This window comes from Centrocercus urophasianus, unplaced genomic scaffold, assembly GCF_019232065.1.
Source record: "Centrocercus urophasianus isolate 14NV4802_14NV808 unplaced genomic scaffold, USGS_Curo_1.0 seq_73, whole genome shotgun sequence".
NCBI classification, from domain to species: Eukaryota; Metazoa; Chordata; class Aves; order Galliformes; family Phasianidae; genus Centrocercus; species Centrocercus urophasianus.
This window is the reverse complement of record NW_024885344.1, coordinates 3,847,736-3,875,173: the sequence shown is the minus strand read 5'-3', so window position 1 is coordinate 3,875,173 and position 27,438 is coordinate 3,847,736. Positions and strand designations below refer to the sequence as shown.

At 41.8% G+C, this 27,438-nt stretch overlaps 1 protein-coding gene across 4 annotated transcripts in view; it reads left to right on the top strand.

Annotated features, from left to right (window-relative positions):
• Positions 1-5,121: 5,121 nt before the first annotated feature.
• The window catches only part of RIC8B (RIC8 guanine nucleotide exchange factor B), a 33,978-nt gene continuing 11,661 nt past the window's right edge, over positions 5,122-27,438 (top strand). Inside the window, exons 1-7 of one of the 4 annotated variants that reach the window (XM_042837818.1) lie at positions 5,122-5,201; positions 7,221-7,268; positions 10,348-10,486; positions 17,776-18,384; positions 21,674-21,768; positions 26,036-26,189; positions 26,516-26,611. In XM_042837818.1, coding sequence (XP_042693752.1) covers positions 7,252-7,268; positions 10,348-10,486; positions 17,776-18,384; positions 21,674-21,768; positions 26,036-26,189; positions 26,516-26,611 — 1,110 coding nt within the window. In that variant the 5' untranslated portion in view covers positions 5,122-5,201; positions 7,221-7,251. Of the gene's footprint in view, positions 5,202-7,220; positions 7,269-10,347; positions 10,490-14,534; positions 14,648-17,775; positions 18,385-21,673; positions 21,769-26,035; positions 26,190-26,515; positions 26,612-27,438 lie in introns of those variants that run through there. The other 3 variants (XM_042837817.1, XM_042837820.1, XM_042837819.1) reach the window with 3 other exon arrangements.

Sequence of the window (27,438 nt, the reverse complement as noted above, 5' to 3'; positions counted from 1 at the left end):
GAACTTTTCTTAGACATTTTCTGTCAGATTTGTAGCTATTTGTGAGTTTTTGTTAGATTTTATTAACATAGCTTTTTCTTCTGTATTATAAAATGCACCAAGCAACTGTGGTGGACTTATTACCCTATGGGTAAGAAATAAATAAATGGAGATACGACATCAGACATTTTAGCAATTGTTTTGTAAATAAAATCTTTGATAGCACTCAGTCTGATAATAACCACATTTATGCCTAAAATGGACATAAGTGTTTGTACAGTTGTGCAAGATATATGAGGGATTTTCATGCTCAAATAAAGTTCTTGAAATTGAATAGATACCATTTTAATTTACTTACATACAGAAGCTGCAAACCTTCAAAAAATCCTACAAGTGACAATGTATTTTTTTACCCAGCAAATGACTTGTGAACATGTATAACCAACTGCACGTGAGCAGTCCTCCACCTGTGCTTCCAGCTACAGGCCGCTCCATTCCGTTTGCCAGGTGATGGCTTTATATTGTTTGGTTCATACCCTGCTACTGTTGCTCACCTAAGTCTGGATATCCACCCAGGCAGGTAAGATATTCTATTTTATTTTCTTTACTGTAACTTACAACAAACATGTTGCCACTGGAATACTGGAAATGGGAAATTTCGTCTTCCTTAGATGAGCAAATAAAGTGGCAAGCTGGTCAGATATTGTGTATTCAACCAGTGAGTAAGCTAGTGAGCGTTTGGGATGTAAAGTAACTACAGGAATGAATTGGAAATCTTCAAGAATTGAGGGACAAAGAGTGTTCCAGATGAGGTTTAGCAACTGTTCAGTCTCTTAAACGTTCAGTCAAGGTCCTGGTACGTTATCAGAAGCATAGCAGGAGCCTATCTCCACCTTTAGGTACCCGATGAAAATCTTGTTTCCTAAGTGTCACAGATCTTCTGAAATTCTCTTCGTGTAACCTGGTGTTATTACCTAATATACACTCACTCTTCACTTTCATTAAGTGAGGGCAGGACAGAAGACATTGTTTCTAGGATCTATTTAATCTCATTCAAGCTACTTTCAGGCAAAACTATCCACACATGAAGAAGGTAAGTCACACTGGGAAGATTTAATAGCCTATCTTTAGCAGCTAGAGTTTTATCCTGCTTGAGACCAAAGTCCTTCTTTGCTTTTTTTTTTTTTTTTTAAGGTGCTTACATCAAAGCACTGATTCTGACCTATTAATTACTAACAAGCAACGAAATAATTGCCTCATCAAGACTACGAGAAATGAATATGGAAAAGGCAGTCACTAGAATGAAAAAATGCACTTAATCTTCCTAATTGAATTCCGAATCTCTGCATCGCTTCACATCCAACAAACCCACCAGAATGCCTTCATTTAGTTCCTATCATTGGAACACTCCATTAATCTCCAGTTACCTGAAGGAATGCTGACCACAGCCTGCCATGCTCTCTCCAAGGACTGGATGTATTGACGAGACATTTGTGGGCAGGAGTTACCATGAACTCAAAAGCAGGAACTCAATTACCTCGCCTTGAAGAGCATCGGAGATGTCAGGGAGGTTGTTCAGGAAGGAGGATGGATACTGAACATGTGTCAGTACCAGAAACAATGCAGGATTTATGAGTGGAGAACTGTAACACCATGTGCAAAGTGGTGGGAAAGGGAATTCTGACCAACAGCAGCATCACAAAGTTCTGTAATCAAGAAAAACCCACGGAACTGTCCTTTTCACCATCAATCAGAGCTTGGATTTTTAAATCTTCTGCAAAAGGATCCCCGCAGTTTTTCTTTAAAAATATACGTATACTTTGGATGCCACAGGAGTCTGAACATATGCTTTCAGCTACCTTTGAACAATTTCCTAAGGAGGGCTTTGAAATTTAAACTGGACATTCATGTGGAGCAATATATAGATCACCGAGTACAGCTCTGCAAAGGTCACCATCACCATCTGTGTCAGCAGCTCTGCAAGGGAAAGTGGGCCCCCTCCTTGACCACTGCAGGTCAGAGCCCATCATATTAATATAAACCACACAGCTTTCAGGTCACAGGGGTGTATACCAGGCTGTGAAGTGTGGTGGCTCAAGAGAGGACGATAACCTCTGGGTAGAATGGTTGGTTATGGGCAGGAATCTCTTAAATCATCCCAGTACAAATCGCCAAACCTCCTGAGTTGGAGACTGCAGACTGTAAATTAAGCCTTTCCCTTGACCGTGGTAACTCAAACTGATGTTTCTTGCCTAGCCAAATATTTATGTGTAAAGGGAGTAAATATGCAAGGTGCAGATTTTTCTTTAGTTTTCATACCACATGCCAAGATATTCAAACTTGTTATCTCTTTCTCCTGCTTTCTTCCTTTCTATTTTTCTCCCTTTCTTTTTCCTTCCCATCCTTTCCTTTCCCTTCTTTTCCCTTTCCTTCCTTTTACTTTCCCTCTCCTCTCTTCTCTTCCTTCCTTCTTTCCTTTCCCTTCCTTTCTTACTTCCTTCCTCTTTCTTATTCTTTCTCTTTCTCTTTTTTCTTTTTTCTTTTTTTCTTTGTTGGTTTTCTCTTTTCTCACATTTTCCAACGTGTTCATGCATTATTTTATTTTTTCGTAGTCCAAAATATATGAAAATATATATGTAATAGATCCAATATAAGATGTATTATAGCATAACTAACACATGTAACGTATCTGTATATTTATATAGCTATATACACACAAACATGTACGTATGCATATAAAAATCCACTACAATTCTTCAAGATTTTTCATTACCAGATAGAAAAAAGACTCAGCGGGGGAAGACCAGTGAGAACTCCATTCACAGGCATGAATCCTGTTTTTGTCAGGCTACCTCTTGCTGCTAAGGTCACTACCCTTTGACAAAAATGGCCTCTGACCTCCCCAGCCTCACAATTCTGTTGTGACTGACCCTGAAACCCATGAAATTCAGGGGCAGACATTGCTTTGGAAGGTTTAGATAAAGCTGACTAACATGGGAAGGGCTCACGGTATGCACTCATTTGAAAAGGTCTGGCAGTTCTTTGGTAGAGGATGCAATTTATTCCGTTCCCCCTCTTTCACTGAAATCCTAATCCTTCATATGCTGCCTAAAGTGGAAACCAAAATGCAGCAATGATGAATAACAATGTGCCTTTAAAGGTTCAGTAACAGTTTTTTAGCCTTTATTTTTTTAGTTTTGGGCTTTTTTTTTTTTTAATAAGTAAAAAGATTCCAACTGACCATGTACAAATGAAATGAATATTTTACTATGCTGTGAAGTAAATCTAAGCAGGCTCATGCTTTGTAATAGAACAGTAAATCAAACAAGCAAAGGATTACTTTGACTAAGTTTCTTCCAGAAACTTCATTAATATATACACATGGTCTTGCTTCCAAAAAAAAATGGATGCACACTTCAAACTGGATTTGAGCCACAAAGATCAGGGGACTGGAGCACCTCCCCTATGAAGACAGGCTGAGGGAGCTGGGCTTGTTCAGCCTGGAGAAAAGAAGGTTGTGGGGTGACCTCATTACAGCCTTTCAGTACCTAAAGGGAGCCTTAAACAGGAGGGGAATCAACTCTTTGAAAGGGTAGATAACAGCAGGACAGGGGGAAATGGTTTTAAGTTGAGGGAGGGAAGATTTAGGTTGGATGTCAGGAGGAAGTTCTTTACTGTGGGAGTGGTGAGGTGCTGGAACAGGCTGCCCAGAGAGGTTGTGGATGCCCCGTCCCTGGAGGTGTTCAAGGCCAGGTTGGATGGGGCCCTGAGCAGCCTGGTCTGGTATTAAATGGGGAGGTTGGTGGCCCTGCATGTGGCAGGGGGGTTGGAGCTTCATGATCCTTGAGGCCCCTTCCAACCCTGGCCATTCTGTGATTCTCTGATTCTGTGATTTTGCTACTTCTTCAGTAGCAACTTCAGTATATTACTTTCGTCTATCCAAACAGTGGATTTTGACAATAGGGCACTTTGACAATGGAAATAAGCCCATCTTCTTAACTTCTTAACGTTGCTCAAACCTGGAGTTTGTAGTGCTCTGTAGAGATGTAGCCAACCTGTGCGCAGACACTGCAGACTCTCACCCAGCGTGTGGTGTTGGCCCGCTCTGCCCTCCCAGATCTCCAGAGCAAAACCCAACAGTGAGGAGACACTGGGATCTCAACCCCACACCTTCTGCTTTCTCACACCCACGTGAACACCCTGTAGAGAGTATGTCAAGCCCCCATGAGAGGACAGACAGGTGGTCTGGGGAAGGCAGTTGTGCTGTCTCACAGAAGGGACACGTGGGCCTCGTGGTGTGTGGGCCTACAAACCCCAGGGGGTGCACTGCCTTCATCCTCCAGCTCACGTGGGTTTTGTTTTGCTCTCAAATGTAATGATGAAGCCCCACTTCGGGGACCAGATGTAGACTTTGCCCTGCAATGGCCCAGGGACACTCAGCCTGAGGGCTCAGACTGGCAGCGGGCGCCATTTTGCACAGGGCAGGTGGGTAAAGGGGCCCTTCCACCCTCATGCAGAGAGGCTACCCTGCAGCCGTCGTGCACTAGAGCAGCCACCGCTGGGCATGGAGCAGGTGCAGCAAAGGCGCCATGAAATGCTCCTGCCTGAGAGAAGGCAGCTGCCTACACTGGGGCAGGTTGTTTGCTTTGTAGCACTGAAGGAGCAGATAGCACAGAGGCAGGCAGGATGAGGACAAGCCTAGCGAGGAGGCTGCGTGTCAGATTTTGTATCGCTGGATAACCGGGCGGCCTGCGGGTTTCCAACCCACACTCCGTATCTCGCTCTACCGCCCTTTTCGCCAGGCGCCGTCGGGGCTGCCTGCGGCCTACAATACCCATCATGCCGCGCAGCAAGAAGCCCTCCGCGCACCGCAGCGCCGCCCCGCTTAGCATGCCGGGAGGCGTAGTCCTCTTCGGGGGGCCGGACGGGGCGAATAGGAAGGCAGCCAATAGGAGGGCGCTGGGGTGCGGGCGCCCCCTCCTAGCGGCCAATAGCGTTCGGGCACTGCCTGCCAGTCAGGACTGTTTCCACGGGGAGCGTCGCGTCGCGTCACATCGCGTAGCGTTACGTCACGTGGCGTCAGGGGGCGCGGGGCAGGAGGTCGGGTGCGGCGGCCGCCGATGTCGGCGGCCATGGAGCTGGGCGCGGTGCTGGAGGCCGTGCAGGGGCACGGCGGAGCCGCCGAGGCCGCGGAGCGGGCCCTGCTGCGGTACAACGAGGAGGTAACGGGCTGAGGGTGGAGGAGAAGGGAGCCGGGCGGTGCCCGCCGCCACGCCCAGAGCTCTGCCCGGCGGAGCCGCTGTCTCGCTCTGCTTTTCCGCTGTGCGCGCAACACGAGGGCTGTCCTGCGGCCTGCCCGCCTCGAGGGGCTGTGACCGGCACGTAGCCCTCGGCGGAGGCTTGGGGGCAGCCCCGGCCGGTCCGTTCCCGCTGCTGTGCGGGGACTGAGCCGCCCTGTCGGCCTCCCACCCACCCGTTGCTGGCCCGGAGTTTGGCTCCGGCTGTGATCCGAACGCGGCCGTGTCCAGCTGGGTGTCTGCTGGAATTCAGGGCTTTGTTACAGGAACGAACGTTACGCTTTTTTGTTCAGTGTTCCCTGCGTGCGGCGGGGGGATTGGAGCTTGATGATCCTTGAGGTGTCTTCCAATCCAAGCCGTTCTGTGATTCTATCATTCCCATTGCTGAGGTGAGGGGAAAAATCTGACGTGCATCATTGTATTGCTGGGTGAAGTCCAATGGTGGAGATGGCAGCATCCAAAGGGTGCTGCCTCTGACGGGCTGTTACTCTGGAGTCTGCTGGGCTCATCTGATCTAGCTCTTAGACTTCTAAGGCACTGCAAAAGGCTCAGTTTAGGGAACCTTCGATCTCCTGTGTTTATTCTCTGAAGTGACCCTGTGTTAAAAGCTGTTAGAAAGCATCTATGTGCACGCATCACTTCTTGTGCTTGCTGCACTGTGTTCTGTGCCTTCACGGGAGCTTCCCCAAATGAGTTTTTGGGCTTAGGTGGAATTCTCAAAGACAGTGAGAGCTGGCACACTTCCTGCTCAGGTATTTCTGGCTTTTTAAACAGATTTCTGGAGTTGTGTGTGGCTCGGTGCTTCTTTTGAAGTGGATCTCAGCATGATGTTTCACCTTAATGTGTTTCTTGTTCAAAGTTTTGCCCTAACACTTCCTACATCTATGTATGTGCAATGTTAATGGCTAAGATAGATTGCTGGGGGGAGGGCAGCAAAGATTGGGCATAGTACTCCAGCTTCCAGGTCTTCCTTCTGTTTCTTAGTCTTCTTAAGCAATAAACTATGCTTTCACTGAGGAGGAGTGGTAAATGTAGTTTTAAGGTACAGGGGGCTATAGAAAAGCCAAAAGAACTCAATAGGGAAGCACCTCTGGCCCATTTGCAGTTATTTCAAATTTCTGTTCCTTCTCTTATTATTCCACTCTTGTTAATCTTCTCTTGGTTAACTGCTCATCAGTCCTTGTTAGCTGCCCTTGGTTGGTGTCTTCCTAAACTTCTGTGGTTCACTGGTGGTGTTGGGAGTCTCATGCCAAAAAGGAACTTATTTAGAGCTGAAGCACCTCTCCTACAAAGATAGTCTGAGGGAGCTGGGCTTATTCAGCCTGGAGAAGAGAGGGCTGCAGAAAGACCTCTTTGTAGCCTTCCAGTATTTAAAAGAGGACTATAAAAAAGGACAGTAATCAACTTTTCACTTGGGTAGATTGTGATAGGACAAGGGGGAATGGTTTTAAGCTTAAGGAGGAAAGATTTAGGTTGGATGTCAAGGAGAAGTTCTTTCCTGTGGGAGTGGTGAGGTGCTGGAACAGGCTGCCTAGAGAGGTTGTGGATGCCCTGTCCCTGGAGGTGTTCAAGGCCAGGTTGGATGAGATCCTGGTCAGGCTGGTCTATATTAGATAGGTTGGTAGCCCTGTTTGTGGCTGGGAGGGTTGGAGCTTGATCCTTGGGGTCCCTTCCAATCCAAACCATTCAGTGATTCCTGCCACCTTTAGCTTAGAAGTTCTTCAGTGTCATTAACTCGTATTACTGCTGTTGTGCACCAGCATCGAGGTAACTGAAGCTGTTGGTTGGAGACACTTGAAAAGCCTTTGCTGTTGGATGGAGTGTGAAAAGCACGCTGATGTGGCTGCTCTCTTTAGCTGAGACTGGTTTTAATCAAACCTTTAAAGTTTTGTAACTTGACAGCTGATGTTCATGCATAACAAATGTAATTTCTTTTTTAAACAGAATCGAGCCGTTTTCAGATTTGATCCAGCAGATGAAGATAAAAGAAAGGTAAGTAAAATAGGCTGTTGAATCCATTCATGCTCTTAGAAGTACAACAAAGGGAAACAAAAACTCCAACAATCATCTCTGTCTCAAATGAAGTAGTAATGGAGAAGCCCATAAGTGATTTCCTGGAGTCCACGTTTGGTGGAAGAAAAATAAAGATACAAAAATTTTGCAAGACATTTTTGTTTTCTCTCCTTTCAGCAGTATCCCAGTATTTCTTGCCTGCGTTAGGTAGTTGAGTAGTAGGTGTTGAGATAAAGGGATAAATGTAGAGCTGTGAAACTGTAAGGGAGACAATGCTGCAGAAGAGTGTTCCTCCAAGGGAAGCTGTCATCATCAGAACACATACTGAGTGTGTGAGGCTGCCTAGGTGGGAAATGTTTGTTTTGTAGCTTGGAGCTGTGCTGGTTTGTGAGGGCCTAACATGTCAGCTCCCATGAGATTCACTCGCATCTTTGTGTTTAAGACTTCAGCTGCCCTTGACTGCCACCCCCTGTTATCTTCATGACATAATATGTAATGACAAACCATGAGCATTGCGTGCAGCAATCCTAGCTTATGGTTCTTTATGGCACAGATGACTTGTGCCCAAGAATCAACTCAAACTAAAAGAAGGCCTTCAAGTGTGTGGTTCAACAAAAAGCAGTACTGAACTACGGTATGTGCTGCTGTTGTCTCCCGTAAATCAAAGTAAAACAAGAACAAATGTTGTGTAGGAGTCTTCCCCGCAGTGTTCCTGTAGGATAGGTTTGTTTCACAAACCTGGGAGCTCCCTGACAGTATCCTTTCATGCTTTCTTCTCTGTATTTCAGAGAACAGCTATTATGGACTTAATGAGATGTCATATTTTTTTCACTGTTGGTTTGTGTCACTGTCTTGGTTTGGATTTAGATCTGTGTTAAAAAGCAAAGTTATAGTATTATTTTTGTGGGCAACACCTACTTTTGGAAGTTTTAATCAATATTGAATGCTATAGTTGAGCGATAGCCAGTATGACAAAACTATCAAGCCTATGTGTTTGTAAGCTGAGTGTTGTACAGGTTGACATAAAGGCCAGTAATGTTTTATTCAGTGCCCTAAGCCTGTTGCTGTAGTTGGTTATGGTTTCTAGCTTGATAAGTATTTTGAAAGCACTTGATAGAATTTTAACTTAAATTGGCTAAATGCCTGCATGTTTTGGGGGCAAACTGTTCTTTCTTTGACATTAGTTTAAGGCTCAATAGAGGTCATCAAGGAATATTCAAGATAGTAAATGGGCTCAACAGTTCTGTACTAAAAAATGGTTGGTTTTTTTGCATAAGTTTGTTTCTGTACTGTTACTTTCTTAATTAAAAGTATCTTTAACGAGGTGCATTGGTCACATAGCATTAGGGCAGCTTTTGCTTGTACATGCATGGTAATGAAAAGCTGCATTAGTTGTGTTGTTTTGTTCTTGAATCCACCCTCGTCATTCTCTAAGAAGTAGATGATAAAAAAACCATCTGGTTCCAGCTGAAATCCAGTTATAGGACACCAGTGCTTTGGTTGGGTGCCCCATTCAGTGGGGCAGAGCCAGGGCAGGTGGCCTGAATTAGGCGGGCGATCGTTCCACACCTTGGGACATCAAGGAGAAGGCTGTAAAGCTGTGGTGAGTTGGCTGGGGACGTGGCTGGTGCCTGGGGGCTGCTGGAGGTTGGTTGGCAGACGGTGAGGCACCGTGTTGCTGGTGGGCAGGCAGTTGTGTTGTTGTTGGCTGTTGGTTGATGGGTGGTAAGTGCATTGCAGCTATATAATCATAGCATTTCTATTTCCATTTTCCTTTTCTGGTTTAGTAAATGGCTTCTATCTCAACCCATGAGTTCTATTTTGTTTCTAATTCTCTCCCCCATCCCACCTGGGGGTGTGAGTGGGTGAATGGCAGTGTGGTGTTCAGCTACCTGCTGAACCACAGCAGAGACCTTTGAAGAGATGCCACTGAAAAACTCTATGGTTCTAAAGCCTCAGAAAACATACATGCAATTATTAAATGTTTGGCTTTACTCAAAGCTGACCTTTCTGACCTTTAGTAATGTGGGTGACTTTTTAATCTGTGGAATGCAGGAGGGATCCAGATCTCCTAATGTGTTTGTCTTCATTCTTCATCACCCCTTCCACCTTATTTTGCATTGAGGAGGAGAGTATGTCCAGGTTGAGAAAGTGGTAACGAGGGAACAACAGGAATTAAGAGATCATTAATATTAATTATTAAAACCATTGCAGCAGAGGAGAGTTTAGAGGAAGAGTCACAATCCATACTGAAGTCAGAATACTGAAACAGTGATGTAGTGCTTATTTGATTTTTTTTTTTTTTTCTTCTGCCTCATCACGCAGCTTCAGCTGTGATTTTAAGCTTTTAAGGTTGTCTGTAGTGTAGTTGTATGCAGTGTGGGTGCACCTGAGATTTATGCTGTTTCATAGTTGATGCTGTTAGAGAAAGAACGCCCCACGTGCAGTGACATGCTGTGAAATATGAAAGAGTAAGGTCAGAATTACGACTTGATTACAGAGACTGGATGGGTCAGCCAGCAAAAGTTTTGTTTGGCTGTGCAGTTGTGACGTGGCTGTTGAATCTGATCTGATTTAGGCTGTACGTTGGTTAAATTGGCAGCCAGTTTGTGATGCTGAGCTCCTGCAGGAAAGTGGGTTGTCCCTTTTTGAGGGCAGAATGAGGCAAGGCTGTTATGCTTGATGAGCAAATCCATCTGGACATAGCCACTGGGCACTACAAGCTTGTGTTCTACTATCTTGTACTGATAGAAGCTGTAGCTTGTCCTGGTTGTGTTTTGTTTAATGATTATGTCTCTGTGTTGGCCTGTGCTATAAGCTCCAGCAGGTACATTTCTGGGAACCTGGGGAGGGGTCTCAGGCCTGGTGTGTGTGTGGTACAGCAGGCATCCTGGGTGATTGCTGCTTGGCCTCATACAAAAAGGAAAGTTTTCCTTAGAACCACCTCCTCTTCATTTAAATAGTGGAGCAAATAGGATTGGCTTTGTTCTCTGTCATTGCTACCTTGACAGGCCCAACTCCTGCTTGTGGAGTAGTAGTTTTCTTGTGCTCTTTGCAGACCTACAGTGGCAAGAGAATCACAGGGTTGTGGCCTGGAAACTTCTGGCAGCGCTGACTTCCTGGTTAACCAGGGCATGCAGCTGGAAGGAGCTAAGCGTCGTTTCACTGGACGATGGAACAGAGTTAATCTGTCCAAGGTGGTAAGCAAGGCTGGCTTTTAAATTGGTTGAAGATGCTGAATTTGAGAGGGGAAAAAAGAAAAAGCAAGCAGCAGCCAAATGTAAGAGCATTATTCATGAGCTATATTCTTACCTGAAATTACAGGGCGTTTATGTATTTCCTCTTACATTTTGTCTGCTTCACCACTGGTGTTACTTGAAGCACTTGGTTTTCGCATTACAAAAACAGGATGGAAATGTTGATAATCAGTTTGACAGCTCTTCTCCTGTTGTTGTGTTGTTGGGTCAGCCTTGTGACATACAAATCTCAGGTCGGAATATCTCTCTGTGTTCATAACTTATTGCTCAGGTTGAGTTTGAGCATAATAGATCTGAAACTGAAGCCTTCTGTAGTGGACAAAAATTTCCTAAACGGTCTCCTCCTCACACTGCTGAAGGTTTTAAAGGTGTCGGAGTCGATGATGCTAAATCCACAACTGTGCTGTGGGACTCTCCCTGCTGCTTAAATTCACGATGTTGAGAGATTGCTTAAGGCTGGGGCTGTACTGCATTTGAACTTTGGAAGGATGGAAGCGGTGAAGTATGTTGATGTAGCAAGGTGCTGTCATACGTAATATGAAAAACCAACCTTGTTGATAGACAGTATTGTTGGCACTCTGACACTTCTGGGAGGTCTGAAGGATCCTGCAGGCACAAAGACATGGAGCTGCTTTGCTCCCAGTAACTTCAGTGCAAGCTTTTAAAGTTTGCTGGTGAGATTCCTATAAAAATATTAAGCTTAGGCTCTCTTGTGGGTGTGCTGTGGTATCTCCGTATTAATTGTTCTGACTTCTCTGAAATCTCTTAAGGGAGCACCAGTCTGTAAGGAAAAAGTTACAGAGTGTCCTTTATTAATGATAAGGATTTGTTCCAATTCCTTCTGGTTCTGCCTTGTCCCACTCAGCATTCTTCTCTTTTTAACTTGTCTTACGTTTTATGTTAGGCCAGTGAAACTCATCTCTCCTTTAAAACCCTTCTTTAATTACCGGATTACAGCTGAACAGGGCTTTCCCTCTCCCTTTTCAAGAGGGAGAAAAGCAAGGCTGTATGAGTGCATCTTTGTCAAATTTCACCTCACCTCTCTGTGACAGATGGAAGGACACACCTGGTTTGGTTCTTGACAGCACCATTTATAGCGTACGCTCCTGACCTTACTTATGGAGTGCCACCCAGCTGGGCTCAAGTGCTCAGTCCTGCAACTTAAGCCTCTGCCAAAGAGGCCAACCTCCTGCTGTCAGCACAGGCTGAACAATGAGATTTCGAAGTGAAGCTGACTGAATCCCCAAGGAGTATAAGTGTACACTCTCCCCTACAGGAGACTGATCGGCAAAGGCCAGGCAAAAATTGGTATGGCCTTCTCAGAGAAGGTTATCTAGATCTCTCTTCATTCAGCACATTTGGATTTAAGCATTAGATGATACTGTCCTGGCTTCCTGAGAAAATGAAACATGGAATCATTTCAGGTACACTTAAGCTTACTTTCTTAATGCCTTGGATGACTGACTCTGAAACATAATGGCAAAATAAAATGATTAACTTACTATTTTAATGCTGCTTCTCTTAGCAGAAATGATCAGCCAACTTCTTAGTAAGCAGTTCCTTGTTATGCCTCTCTGATCCTGAAATCTTAGCTCTGATTTGCCAAAAGCATCATTTCTCTACAATGCTTTTTTTTGGTAGTCTAGTGAAAATTTAACAAAAAAAAAAACCATAAAATAATTTCGTGTCACGTGAGAAAAGCTTTTGTTTTAAAGGAAACTTCTGAATAACAAGGAGAGCTACACAGACCTACAGCTTTGAAAACTCACATCCAGTTTGTCATAGTTCTTGCTAATGTTTTTTATCTGCATGTGTAGATGTGCTGTGAATCTTCATGCTTATAGCAACATAGGAGATAAGTATGAGGAACAGACAGCAGTTCAAATGAGGTTAGCAATAGCAGAGCTGTGTGACTGGTTGAGTAGGTGCATTTGCTTGGGAACATCTTTGTCACCAAATAGCTGCAGAAGTAGGTTGAATTATGTGCTTCTATTGAGCTTCAGAGAGAACTTAAACTGAGATTTGAAAATTATGAAAACCATGTTTCAGAAGATGAAGGTGAGCTAGAATGATTCCAACCAGCGCAGGAGGAGGAAAGCGTGACTTGGTGCCACATGCCATGTATTCAGGAAAATGGGAACATCGTGTGCTCTGACCTCATAATCTTTGTTAAAGCCAAAGGCATTGCAGCTTCTGGTTCACCAGTGCTAAGACAGTAAGCATACGCTCACTGTAGTGTCTGTCACTTTTATTTCTCAGCTCTCAAAGAAGGGTGAGGAGGACTAGTTCCATTCTGTGTCCTTAAAAAACTAACATTGTTTTGTTTTTAAGCTCAACCTCACAAGTATGGTTAAAAAAAAAAAAAAAAAAAAAAAAGAAGAATAAAATACATCTGCTGTGCTCATGTTGCTCCGCATGTGGTATTGCTCCTGTTCTGTCAAGGTGGTTGTGTTTATACCTTGGAATACACAAAGAAGTCCTAAGAACACTTCACCTGGAAATAAGTGAAGATGTTATAAAATCAGACACATTTCCTGTGTTCTGCTACTGTAGAATTTTAATTCTTGATGGACTCTTCTGGCACTTCTCCTAGGAATATGCACTGCTGCTAAGGAAAGTGGAAAATGGAAAGAAGAAACATACTTCTTTTTCCTTGCTTTAAATGTGAGTGATAAGCATAACTCTTCTGGTACTTACAGAATCCATGGCAGACTACAAAATAAAAGTGTAGAAAATAAGAATTGAGAGCATTACATTTCTGTGGTGTTTAGCAGAGCTCTCATTCACCTTTGAATTGCAGCTTCTCTAGGATTGAATAATCTCTGTCTAAATTAAATTTTTAATTCAGTAAAGCAGTACTGTTTGCTTGGATTTGGGTACTTCCTGGATGGAAAGCGTGTTGCTTTGTTTCTGCTCTAATCCAAAGGCACGGTGAGAGAAGAGAATGATTTGCCAGAGGGGAAGAAGCAAAGGAGAATAGTTGAAAATAGTTGAATTTTCTCTTTAACGCATTATTGATACTGAAAAGCTACAGTAAATTTGTCTGATATAGTGGCATCAAAGTGGCCATAGGTCGAGTGTACTTTATAGATGTCTGCTTCAAAGACAAAGAGGAGATGAAAAAGGACCTCACATCCAGGCACCATTGGACCAAAGAGCAAAATTGTGAAGTGCTCAAATTTTCATTAACATCTATTGTTGCCAACTGAGATCGAGCCAGGAAAATATAAGCACCCAATGAGAAATACCTCTGCTGAACACTGATTGCTTTAAAAAATATAATTATACTTAGCCTGTAAACAGAAATGGTGATGTGGATGTAAAGCAGTGATACTTCTTTGGCCAAAGCCACATAGAAGGTGTATGGCTGAGCAAGGAAGAAAATGCAGATCTCCTGCATCTCATGGTGTTGCTTTCTATGTAGGACCGCATTACGTCTTAACACAAAGTGTTTATGCTGTCTGGAGAAAGGAGCAGAGTGGATGAATGCTTGTCAAGGCCAGATGACCAGTGGCTGTTTCTGGGCTTTGTGTTTCAACACTCAGTAAAATTCTAAAATGTGTAAATATTACTTATGCTGCAGCATGGATGAAAGGAGTTCTATGTATTGCTCTTTCTTCACCTTACCATTAGCCCAAAAGCTGAGAACTCTTGAGTTTTAGAGAGGTGAATTTATTTTATAACTGTAAAAAAAAAAAAAAAAAGTTTGAAAAGCCTGAAAACTACCTTGTTTATGTGTAGATGAGCAAATCACAGCTTGTGAAAGTTGCAGCTACATTCTGGGAGTTGAAAATATGGTTATAAGTAGCAAAAGTTAAACTTGTAGTCTAATGGATAGCAGCAAGCCCCTGAAACATGGACAGTTGTAACATACTATGGGAAGGGGAGGGGGTGCCTTACTGATGGAATTCGTTCACTTGCTTTTGTTTTAAACCAAGTAAATAACATTTGTGCCCATTAGGTTATGCCATGCTAATGTGAAAGAGGTGAGGGAAGGGGAAAAGCACCATCTGAAGAAAATGAAAAGGATGATTGTGCTCCCTCCTTTTCTGTTTCTCATATCTGCACAATCTTTACACCATCAAGAAAGCAGAAACTGTGGTATGTGGCTTTTGGTTTTGGTTGTCTCCAAGGCAATTCAGTGACAGAGTGAGTTTTGTTCCCTTGCTTCAGAAGTTACTATGAATAATTCTTCAACCGGCTTCAGATCCTCTAAGTTTTCCAAAACTCCAGTTGGCACTTAGGATCCTGATACCAAAAGCAGTGCAAGCAAGAAGCTGTATGCTGGTTCCTTTAAAATTGCTCTTGGTAGCTTGCTAGAGTCTGACTCTGGAGAATTCTTAAGATTTCTATTCCACAAGTCTTAGATCTTAGATCTCATATATATATAATATATATATATATCTTTTGTGTGTATATATATATATACACAAAAGTTCTTATATATAAAATAAATTTAAGATCTAAGATCTATATATATATATATGTACACACTTGTTCCAAAGTGTGGCATGGTTTAGTTATTAATGTAGTATGCATAGAAGTCTTGCTTTTAAAAAGAACCTCTATCCTTGCTTATATCGTGGAATCTTTTATACAGCCAAAGCTTCAGGAAGATGTAGGGAATGAAGTAACATACAAACATTCAGATATTTTTTTTCCCCAAGTTTTAAGTTCGTTGCTAAATAACAAAACATCACTTTTGTTTTCAGTTCAGTATCTATCTTTCAGTTTTTTTATCAGTTCAGTATCTATCTTTGTTACAATTAATCCCATAGTTGAAATTAATCATAGGTAGGAATCTTCTACTGCTGAGTTTCACAAAGGTTTGAAGTCATAAGGTGATGGTTTTTGTAACCTTTACTTGAATTGCAAGGAGAGCCTTCAAATGCGTGGAGGGAGGTAAGGCTTCCATCTGCATGGTGAGTTGGTGGGAGTTTGGTTCCCTTTGCGATCTCTCCCACAGCGCTTCTGACATTTTGTGGTGATGCTTCCCTAGCAGCAGGTGGGCACAACTTAACTAACGAGAGGAACTAGAAGCTCCCTTTAGTTTCAAAGACTGTTGATCTGGATCACCTCGTTTGTGCATTGATCCCTGTTATTTGAAGTCCCATCAGAAACCTTCAGTTGTTTTACAGTAGCATTAGTAGTGAAAAATCAGGTAAGTTTGTAGTACTGCATTTATTTAGCCTAATAGAAATGGACGTAGGCTGGGGACAGGATAAACTGGCCTTTTCCTATCTAGAGTTCTCTGAACTGAGTGTTCAGTCCTGTTGAATATCACATCAAATGCACTTCATGACTGTTGCTTCAGCTTGCAGAGTGAAGTTAATTGTGTGGAAAATTCTTTTAACAATAAAGCAAAGTTCTTGTAAGAAATGAAGCTGTGTCCTGGTAATCCAACTGGAAGTCTAGGCTGGTCGCTTCTTGTTTCTTAAATTTTTTACTACTTTTTCTTAAAACACCTCAAAGATGCCACCTTCAGAAGCATAAGGTCTCACAAACTGTACAGCTCTGTGGGAGAAAAGGTAGATTAGCATCTTGTTCTAGGCATTTGCCCATGAAATTCACATGTTACAAACCTATGCTGCCATAGGGTGGTCAGCTGCAGTTTCTGTAAACCTCTCACTAAGAATTGTCATGTTGCTTGTGCAATAGCAGGAGGTGGAGCTCACACTTCATTTCCAACTCCTACTGGCTAGAGCCAGTCAGAGCTGCCAGGAAGGAGTCAAGGCCTTGTTTGGCTGGGAAGTGCTTTTGGGTGGCCTTCACCCCGGGACAAGCACACTTCAAATTATACTGATTTTGTTTACAGAATATCTTTTTAACACTCCGGGAGATTTGTTGGGCTTTTTTATCCCTTATTCTTCTGGAGCATCTGTTCTAGATTTGCTCTAGACAACCTTTCTTCTTTATTTTGGCTTTAGTTATAGTGATCATGGTAATGAGGCTCTGCTTGTCACAAGTGGAGCTTTTGCTTTGATCTTTGTGTCGGGGTGCTGTGCTCCCTACCTTTCTGCTGACAGTGAGAGATGCCATTTCACAGACTATTCCCTTAGCACTATTTTTTTTTTTCTTTTTTTTTATTTACTAATACTACTATTCCCATAGCCTCTTATGTTGTTTTCATATAAACATACGTTGCTTGAAACCATTGTGCAAGTTTTGGGTCCTGAAAAGACTTACGCAGCAAAGCTGTTTAGGGCAGTTGCTCCTCTGCTTCATTGGGAGTTTTTAAGGCAGTGGTCAAGACACAAAGCTGGAAGGTAAGAAGCAAGGAGGAGCTGTGTCCTATGAGGCTTACACGAGAGCTTGTTCATAATTATACCCATATGTAGTGTTACTGTAGTGAACATAGGGCATAAAAACCCTACAGAGTCATCTGTCATCCAGCAGTCTCTTCTGTCCTGTCTTGTCTCTCTTCTGATTGATTTTCTCATTGCTTCTTTCTGTCATATGAAAGTTCGTTCTCATTTAATTCAGTTACTGTTGTTCTGGCCTGGAGATTCTGGGAAGTGTTTTTTCTGCATTTATCTGTTTATCCCTACAGTCACACTTGCGTAAAGTATCAGTGAATATTTCAACCTAAAGGGCAAGTTGTGTTGACAAAGCAGTGGTTTTACTGTTTAGTGAGACAGCCTAAGCATTCCAATAAAAAGTTTCCTGTTATGTTCCTGTGTCAGCCACAGACAGTCACGATTAATGTGGGAGAAGTTGGTAGATCGTGTTGAAATGGTACAAATGAAGTACTAATACTTGTATGTGGGGCAGTCACTTAGGTTTGGTTTCATTTCCCCCAGTTTCCTGACTGAAACAACCTCCGCTTATGGTTTTGCAGGTTCTGGAGGTATGGCTGTTCTACTTCAATATGTTTTTAAAACCTTTCACTTCTCTCTAGCCTTTTTGCTCTCACTTCTCAGGTTTTCAGACCTGAATGTGAGAAAATCGTATAGCTGGCAATGGTTGGTAGCATCTGTGCTACCATTTGGTCTTAACACTTTTGCTAACATTGATGTGTTTGGATGAGTCTGTGAGGAAGACTGTTGTAGGTGATCTTTGGAGGTCCTTCATAATGGCTTCTGTTTTGAAAAGCTAGTATGGAATACCTATTTTCCCAAATCAATTTAGCTGAAAACTCAAAGCTAGGAGCTTAGCAGAAGTTGTTTACCTGTTGCTAGCAATGTTTAAATGAAACTGATTAGGTTTTGTTTGTTTTTGTCTTTGCTTAGAAACTATGTGAGGGAATTCTGAACATTCTGGAAAAAGACACAAAAACCTCGTGTCAAACTGCCTGTCTGGAAGCACTGCGGATTCTGTCCAGGGACAAGAAGGTTCTGGTGCCTGTAACCACAAAGAGGAACATGCAGATCCTCGTGAGACTGGCAAAGCTGGATATTGTGGAAGATCCTTTGGAGCGGGTGTCTGAATTTCCTGTTATAGTAGAAGCTTTAAAATGCCTCTGTAACATAATTTTTAACAGTGCCGTTGCACAGAAGCTCAGTTTGGAACTGAATCTTGCAGCCATGCTCTGCAATCTTCTGAAAAAATGCAAGGACCAACAGCTGGTTGGTGACATTAAATGCTTTGATTTGCGTCTTCTCTTCCTCTTGTCACTTCTGCACACAGATATTAGATCGCAGTTGCGGCAGGAACTACAAGGAGTGCAAGTTTTGACTCAGGCTTTGGAAAGTTCCCTGAATGTAAGATGGACAGGAGAATATAAAGCAGCAGAAGATGATGACAGGCCGCCTTTATCTTTGCAAGAGACAAATTGTGCCATTGAGGCACTGAAGGCTCTTTTTAATGTAACGCTTGACAGCTGGAATGTCCACAGCAAGGTAAGCTTTAGTTGAAATGATTGTTCTTCAAACGGGTTTTGCTCAGCCTGCAAGAACCAACATAAGCAGCAGTTTTTGTCCTAGCTCCAGAGCAAGGATTTAATTTTTTTATTTATTTATTTATTTTTTTGCTACTGTCATTCTGATAGAATTTAGATTGCATTTTTCAGTACAGCAACTGAGGTACTGCTGAAATTTTGTATTGGTGTCATAGCTTTCCTAAATGACAAACCAGTCTGAGAAAATTCCTCTGAATATGTGAATGCTGACTCTGTCATATATTGATCAAATATTGAGAGTTGGTCGACCTCTCCTATGAAGAAAGGCTGAGGGGGCTGGGCTTGTTTAGCCTAGAGATGAGAAGGCTCTGGAGAGATTTCATTGTGGCCTTTCTCTCCTTAAAGGGGGTCAACAGGAAAGATGAGGAGGCATTTCACCAGGAACTGCAGTGCTGGGACAGTGGGAACCGGTTTTAAACTAATTCTTTTAGTTTAAAGAAGGAAGGAAGGTAGGAAGATTTAGATTAGATGTTAGGTAGAAATTCTTGACGTAGAGAATGGTGAGGTGCTGGCACAGCTGCCCAGAGAAGCTGTGGGTGCCCCATCCCTGGAGGCATTCAAGGCCAGGTTGAATGGGGACCTGGGCAGCCTGAGCTGCTGGGTGGCAGCCCTGCCCACGTAGGGAGTTTGGGACTGGCTTTAAGGTCCCTTCCAACCCGAACCATTCTTGGGGTTTTAGGAGGTGTTGAGTCTCTAATGCTTATTGCTTATAATGAAAAAATAACTTTTTTGCTCTTATTTCTACTTAGGCAAAAAAAAAGAAAAAAAGTCTTTTCAATGTGTTTTCTGTTTAATGGGGGAGTAGCTTTGATGATATAATGAAATAATTAGAAGTGTATGTTTCCAAACAAAAAAAATGCAAAATACAGTAGAATGTGTCAAAGAAGACTGTTTAATGAGAGTCCGAGACCTCTGAAAGAAAATGAACTGTTCAGCAGTAATTAGTTGGCTAGGAAAAACTCTGTCATGTAGCTGTACCAGCTGGCTGCATCCCTTGAGATTGTGGACTGTGGCAATAGAGTAACAATTAGAGCTGAGGAGTTTCACTAGTTTTATTTGTTTTTTTCTGGGCTTGAGGATAAGCCCATCAACTGTAATTTCCAGCCACATGTAACCGAAAAAAACAAGCAGATGCTGTTTTGAATGTCTTTTTCTCCCATCATCACAGCTTCAGTTTTGGATTTAAACATGATCTTTTAAGATTAGGTCATGTATGAGAACCAAACACACTTTCTTTGTTATCTTATTCATAGGATTTCTCTATTTTCTATGGCAACAGCAGGTCTATTTTTTTCTCACAGGACAGAGATACTGTGTTTTGTGTTGTATATTCAAATTTATAAACTTGGGCCTATATTAGAACAATAGAATTAAATAGATTAAAAGGTGTTCTTAGACCATGTCATATTGTCTCTAAAACAGTTTTGTTAACTTTTCATTGGGTGTTGTAAATCTGTAGTGTATGAAGCTAAGTAGAAGGTAGCAGTGGTTAAAATAAGTAATAGGCAAGTAATTGTTCATTTTAGTGTACTGTACTGAACAACAGACACGGTGCTAATTATTACATTCCAAAATGGAAAACCATATAGAAATACAAAGATTATATCTTAGGGACACCAGATAAAAAGTTAAATTTAAGATTAATTGATTGGGTGAAAAAAAATCAGGGAGGCTGGGTGCTTCGAATTTTGGGGAAGTGTGAAGAAAGTGAGGAACTTTTCTCTGGAAAATGAGTCAGTATTACATGTTGGCCTCTTGAGAAGTAATCTCTTGAAATCTCAGTCTCAAGTTATTATATCAAGTTATTATTATATCAAGTTGTTAGTATACTTGCTCAAGATTTCTAAGATGAAAAACTGAGCTTACAGCAGATGGGAGGAAGGAGGCAGTTGTGGTGTCACCTGGTGAGGTTTCATTGGGCACCTGCCTTTGGTGTAAGGGAGGCTTTTTCCCCCAGATTTTTTCCTCCTTGAAAAACCCACACAAGCAACTATCAGGAAAATTCCCTTCAAATTTCAAGACATTTTGGTATTAATATCCTTTTCATTTAGTTGGCTTATGGGATGAGAGCTGAAGTCATTCTGGGACAGGAGAACCTTCTTCCGTGTTTTGAAATGGAGTTTATGTAGTGAGTTCTCACTAAATGTGCCTAAAAGCAAGCAACCCTTAAATTAAATAACTCTTTGATAGTTGTAAACTCTTAACAAGATATTAGGTGATGTTCTGCTTAGCAAGTATCCCTGTGGAAATATTAATGATCTGTAAGAAAAGTAAACAGCATGTTAATTAAGGGGACTGAAGATGCAGAATTTGAAAAGTTGAGAAACGGGCAGGCTGGAAAATAAAAGGAGATCAGAGAGGTGTGTGGGTAGAAAGCTGAATGAAACTCATCATAAGGAGAAGAGAACCATCTGAAACACCAGTGTTTAATGACTAGAGTTGATTTCAAAGTAGCAAAGCCAGAGGAGCTGCAGGTGGTACAGTTGGCAGATTTGGATGCTGATGTTACATGTGATGTATTGGGGTGCTTTGTGCAAAGCCAAATACACAAAGAACATATGATGGATGCCAAGAGGAGCTAATAAAAAGGACAAGACAATGATAGATATAGTTTTGTGATTACCTTTACTGGCACACTTCTCTGTGACTGCACTGTGGTGAAAGACTGGAAGGAAGTGCTGTTTGAAGAGAGGAAAAGTAGGGCAAATAAGGTTGCTGAGTGTAGAGAAGTTATTAAGTGTAGAAAAATGTCAAGGGAACAGAAGCAAGTGAACTAAGAAAGGAAACATATTGGGTGGGAGAATGAAACTGTTGGCAGCAAAAGCACTGAGTGAGAATGAGATGAGCAGAGAACATATGTAATCTAAACTGATGAAGAGACATCAGTCCTGGGTGTAAACAGAGAAGAAGATAGGAATGTTATGTTAGGAATAATTGTATGGAATTGGGCAAATAGTTCTAACGGGGTTTTCTATTAGCGAGGACGCATTTGGCTGGAAGAAGATCCCCTTGCTTTTTAAAAGGCTTCATTTGTTGAAAGGCCAGCATATGAAAGTACCCTGCATTAAGCGTTCAAGTGAACTCTAAGGTGAAGTCCTTGTATTGATAGGGATGGATGTTGTGATCTAATAGGTATTTTCCATTTTTAATTTTTATTATTCTAGTGACCTGAAAACCTCACTTGCAATCTTCAAAATGAAAAAATATCTTCATAATTTATATTTATATAGAATGAATCTCATCAATTTCGTTACATGGCTGCCATCCTTCGGTACTGCTTATTAACCACGGGCCCCACTGAAGACAAAACTGAAGAGTTGCACAGGTTGGTAAAATTGCAGAGACAATCTACTTATGTTATTACCACAAAATAAATGAGTCGCTTTCACTGATATCTAAAGTGGGAATCTGAGAACCAGTGAAAACTGTAATTTTATGGTGGAATGCAACTCTTGTTGTTTTGCATAGAAGTTGATGGAAAATTGTGAGGTTTCTGTGTGTAATTTCTGCAATTTTGATACGCAGTGGAAGTAACACATTGATAGTTCTGTCTCCAGTAGTTCAAGAGTATAAGTAGTACCAGTGTCAATTTCTTCATAACTATTTGTTCCAGTTAAGTCATCTTGCAGTTCTGGGTGTGTTTCTTGTCAGTCCCACACCCAATTGCTTTCTTCGTATTTACCTCCAATAACTCAGTTGAAACTCAGTGTTCTTGCTGACGTCTGGTGATTCTTCTCCGTTCAGCGTTAGTAGTCTTTTCCCATGACATTTTTGTTTTTAATCAAATCGAGTTATTCAAAGAGCTGAGCAAATATAGGACCATCAGACACTATGCCACAATAGCTTGGGCAATAAAAACCTGTTTTGCAGTTTTCTTTGTCTGAGACATCAGTTTATCTAAGTGCAAGATCTTTTGATGATCCTTTTATGAACCTACAGTATCCAGCAAGAAGGGTGCAGCTTTTCACACCCAGCGGTCTTGAAAGAGTTAAATGAGCTTTAGTGAAATCTTGGAAAGCTCTTAGAGATCAACAGTCTTAGTAGGCAAGTGCTAAAATTCCACATCAGAGCCATTCTCAGTTTTTGCAGGCTGATTTGGAATAATTTAGGAGACTGCTGCAGTAGTTGCCATGACTGGAGTTAGTGCTGAGTGTGTCCTAAAAGGCAGTCAGTGTTTTCTCTGTGCTGCTGCTTATGGTGGTTTGTTTTTTTGCTTTCTCATCCTTCTGAAGCAAAGACTGATGGGTCTGAAATTCCCACTGCTGGGAAAATTGAACAGATCTGTGTAAGTTCCACAGCTACTGGAAGATAGAGATCTTCACTTCAGCTTGTAAAGTTCCCAACGATTGCCTGATAGTTTGATGAATTATCGTACAGTGGATGCTGCTCTTGTGAAAACAAGAAAAATGCCATATTTCCTTGTCCAGGAGTGCAAAACTGGCCTAATTACCCTGTAAAATATCACCCTTGTAAAATTTAATTACCTTGCGCTGTCACAAAAGGATGCACATTATGAAAGCCCTTGTGTGTTTAGCCCTTGTAGACACCTGCAGATCAGGACCAAAGAGGGCTTTATAGATAGAGGTAAGCAGCAATGGACAAAATGTTGTATTAGTGTGATTTCTGTCTTTTTTTTTGCTTTTTTTCAGCCAGAAGGAATATGTTTTGTAGATATGCTACTTACATGCAGCATCCCTCCTTACGGAGGTGCCAGATCAAGGCAAGAATTCCCCCCAGTTCTGAGGAGGGGAAGCAGAAGGAAGGAGGATGAATCACTGCCTTATTCCTTCTGTTGTCTCCCTTTCTCTGTAAAATTCAGCATACCACTGCATTGGCCTTTTTCTGCTGTGCTGGGAATACAACTTTTTCCCTCTGTTAGCCAATTTTGTTCAGCTCAGGTTGATGGAAGAAAGAGTGCAAGTGGAGCACTGCTGCCTGTAATATTTGATCTTGATGTATGACATGCTCAAGGTTGTTTGTTTGTTTGTTTTTTTAAATGTGTTAGAGTAGCACAGCACACATTTGGAACTTTGTGATTCAAATATCTCAGCCCATCTGCAGAGCCTAAATTTTGCCTTGGAACGCTACATGCTGCAGTAGAAGCTGAATAACTTAGGATGCTTTTCTACCCCCAACATTCATCACAGGGCAGTTCTGGAACAGAAGAGGTACAGTCAGAAGTTATGACCCAGCAGATCTCAGGGGGTTGGGTATCTCAGTTCAATCCCCTGTTGTAATAAGCCAGGGAAATCTTTCATTCTCAATTGAAGTTTCTGCAATACATGGCTAAACCTGTGTAAGCTGTCTATAGCCAGCATGGGAAAGCAGGCTGGGTCAGTTGAGCTGCTAAATAGGCTGGGCTCTGACCATGGGGTCCTTATTGCTGCACTGAGGTGAGAGTCAGAAAGAGTTCAGCTTCCCCGTCTGCATCCCAGCCAGCAGTAACACAGTTACTAAAGTGTCATTAGTAATAGAATGAAACAGACTTGAATAATAAATAAATAAATAAACAGACTTGAATGCAGAATGCAGTATCAGGAGGCGTATTACCTGGAGTTCCTGTTCACTTCTGTAAGTCTGAAAACCTGCGGAATGTAAGATGTGCAGCTGAAGGGTTTGGAGGGCCTGTTACAGTGTGTTGCATGAGTTCTTGTGCTCAGAGTGTCCAAGCTGAGGATTTATTTGATACGAGCATCAGGTATTGGATACATGCCCTTAACTGTGTTGTACAGATTGTTGGTTTGACTTATTTTCCTACGAAATAAGCAGAAGCTACCTACAAAAAATCCCTTAACTAATTAAGTACCTGCTATTGTTGTCATTATTGTGGTTCTGTCACGTCATTACTTAACATTTGAATATGAACAGCTTACAGCACCACATATTAGAGCGAGTGCCGTTTTTGCCCACTAACAAGGCTTTAATCAAGGCATTCTGCAGCTCTAAATAGGCCTTTGCTTCTGAATTTGCATATCAGGAGGGGGCTGGGAGCATGAGTGGGTGGATGTCATGTCCCAGTGATTAATGATCTCTGGGAAGCCAAAAAGGGGAGAGTAATATACGCAGTATTTCTACCCCCTGGAGTAGGAATGCAAACACTATTGTGCAGATCTGTGCATAGTCACTGACTTCCTGGTAGCTGGAGAATTTCATACACTCCTCTACCACAAATAAAACTGTCAGTGAAGTGACAAAGATCAGAAAGCTGGGCTTCATTTATTGAAAAGAATAGCTCAGACACAGTGATCCAGAAAATTAATTTTGTAGGTGTTTGAGAACTTGGTTGTTTAATAAGGAACTGGTTAAAAAGAGAACTTTTGATGAAAGGATGAAAGCCACCAAATATTTGTTGAATTTCAGTCTGCTTTGCTTCTGACTACTCCTGAAATACTGGAGAGGAGCAACTTCTGTAATGTAGAAGACGTGTTAAACAGGAATGAGCATAATTTCTTCCAAAAGAGCAAGTCGTCTGAAATTCAGTTATTAGAAGAACAGAAGGGAGGTAACAGCGTGGAGCCTGATCAGACTCCAAGCAGCACATTTGTTAGAAATCCTCTCGTGTCATTGCTGTTTTGCATTCTGACATGTTAGACCTTTGTTAGAATTGCATGAATAACGTAAAAACAGAGTGCAGCTTCTATGTAAAAGCATCAACTGAACTGAAGTTTCTCCACTCTTGGGATTCTCGGACACTCTTTGGAACATCGTTTACCCATAGGTCTTTTGATAGCTTTCAGGCCTGCTTACCTAAAATCACATCATTCTGTAGTATTTTTAAATATGTCCGTTTCAAATTGCAGTTGGGCATTAAATAAAGACAGTTCTACGTTTTGCTGCATCTGTGTCATTTAGCCTGCTTCAGGAAGAGTACAAATTGTGGTCTGTGTAATGAGAACAGGATAGAAAGCAAACTCAAAGGATATGCAACAGAGTTCCTTAAGTTCCTTGCAAAGTAAGTTCCTCATTGTACTCCACTTTGTGGATTGCAAAAGCTGCCAGTTATTGCACATTAGTGCTTGGTAAGTAAGCCTGAGCTTTTTGAAGTGTTAAAGCCTCCTGTATTTCCTACATACTACGAGCTGAGGAAAAGTGAAAGCATTCCAGGGAAACTGAGAAATTACCACCACACTCCACTGATATACAGAGGGAGAAGTAGATTTCCATGGCATACTTTTGTCAGAATAATGATAGGACATGGCCAGATTGTAAAATCTTTTCAGTTTCAAGGAGGAAAAAGCTCTGAGCCCTGCAAGTCAATGTGAGAGTTCCCCCTGCTGGCTCAGCTGCTGGAAAGTAGTGCTGGTGGCTGTGCCTTATCCTAGGGATGTGATTCTGTGAAGGCTAGAGGTAATGCTGCACTGCTGCTCTATTGCTGGAACTTTGGTCATTCTTTTTCCTTGCTCATTCTGAAGCTAGCACTCAGGCATAATGTGTGCCACCTTCTTTAAAATGCAGAGAATAGAAAACAAAGCATTGCTTCAGTTGCAGGGCCTTTTGTTGTTGTTGTTGCAGTCAAACAAACAGTATGGCAACTTGTGCTGCCTTTGCTTCTTTCTTTCAAATAAATAACAAATTCTAACAATCTGTTTCAGCAATGCAATCAACCTCTTAAGCAATATTCCCGTTTCTTGCTTGGATGTCCTTATTAATCCGTCATCCCAGGAGGAAACAGATATAAAATACAATGGTATGAATATGAGAGCAATCCAGATTTTATTGGATTTCATGGAGAAGAGAATTGACAAGGTATGGTCTGTGGAGGTTTCTGTCAAATGTGGCTTCTTTCATTAAATTAAAAAGTGGATGTCTGTAACGTTTGTAAGAATCTTTTCAGGCAGCATTAGGAAAAACATGGATGTCCTTGCTTGATTCTAGATTGTGAAACATTTCGAAATTGAGAGCAAATTCCTGTGAATACCTGAAGCATGCTTGTGTTTTTAGAACCATGAGCATTTGGCTCTTTGTTTATATCTGTGTGAAGTTTGTGATTTGATCATCACAGGGCTTTTTTGTAAAGTTCATAGGATTTCAAATGCACATTAAAAATGTTTTTTTATTTGTTTTTATTTTAGGGAAGCAGCTATAGAGAAGGTCTGACTCCAGTTCTCAGTTTATTAACAGAATGCTGCCGAACTCATAGAAATATCAGGAAGTTTATCAAAGCTCAGGTATGTAGAATAGTCATCTAAATTCGAATATGAAACTAATAACAAATGTTCTTAGATTTGTACATCAGTGCAGTGCACTGATACCTTCAAAGCTTGGATGGTTTCCTATTAAATTACCCAGAAAGTTCTCTCCCTGGTATTTATTTTTTCCATTATGTCTCTCACAGCTGTCAGCTATAGAAATATTTTTCCAGAGTCACGTAAATCAATAGATAGTATAGCCTAAGTTCCACAATAAATGCTGTGAGCTGTTAAATAATATTAGAGATATTGCAAAGCTGTGGTAGGGGGGTCACTGTGGTTGGAAAAAAGCCCAGTAATGTCTGACCCCTTACATCCAGCTTGTCAGAAATACTTCAGTGCAGATGAACAGACTTTATCAAGCTGTATGGAAGCCAGTGAGACTACAGACATCTTGGTCACTTCTGCTTGAGCTTTAATTTGACTCAGCAGACAGGAGTCTTGGGAACTGAAACTTGTGAACCAAGCATGGATCTGCTGTTCCATTGGAGTAGAATGTTGTCCTTTATCACTTAAAGGTCTCTTCAAAGAGCTGTTGAATACAGTGCAGACCCTGAGAGGTTCTTCTGAGGGAAAAATGATTCCAGCACTATGGTTAAAGATTAAACGATCACATAATGGTTGAGTGTGGTGGGTTTGGAGGTTTTATTTGCTGCTTTTCCTGAAGTTGAAGAGAGAAAACTTTAAAACATGAGTAAGGAAGGGACAGATGAGACCAGCTGAGGGATGTGTTTTTCCTAACCTGTGATGCTTTTTGGTTTGCATCTTAAATGCCACTCCCAGATCAAAGCTGTGCCTGAATTCAC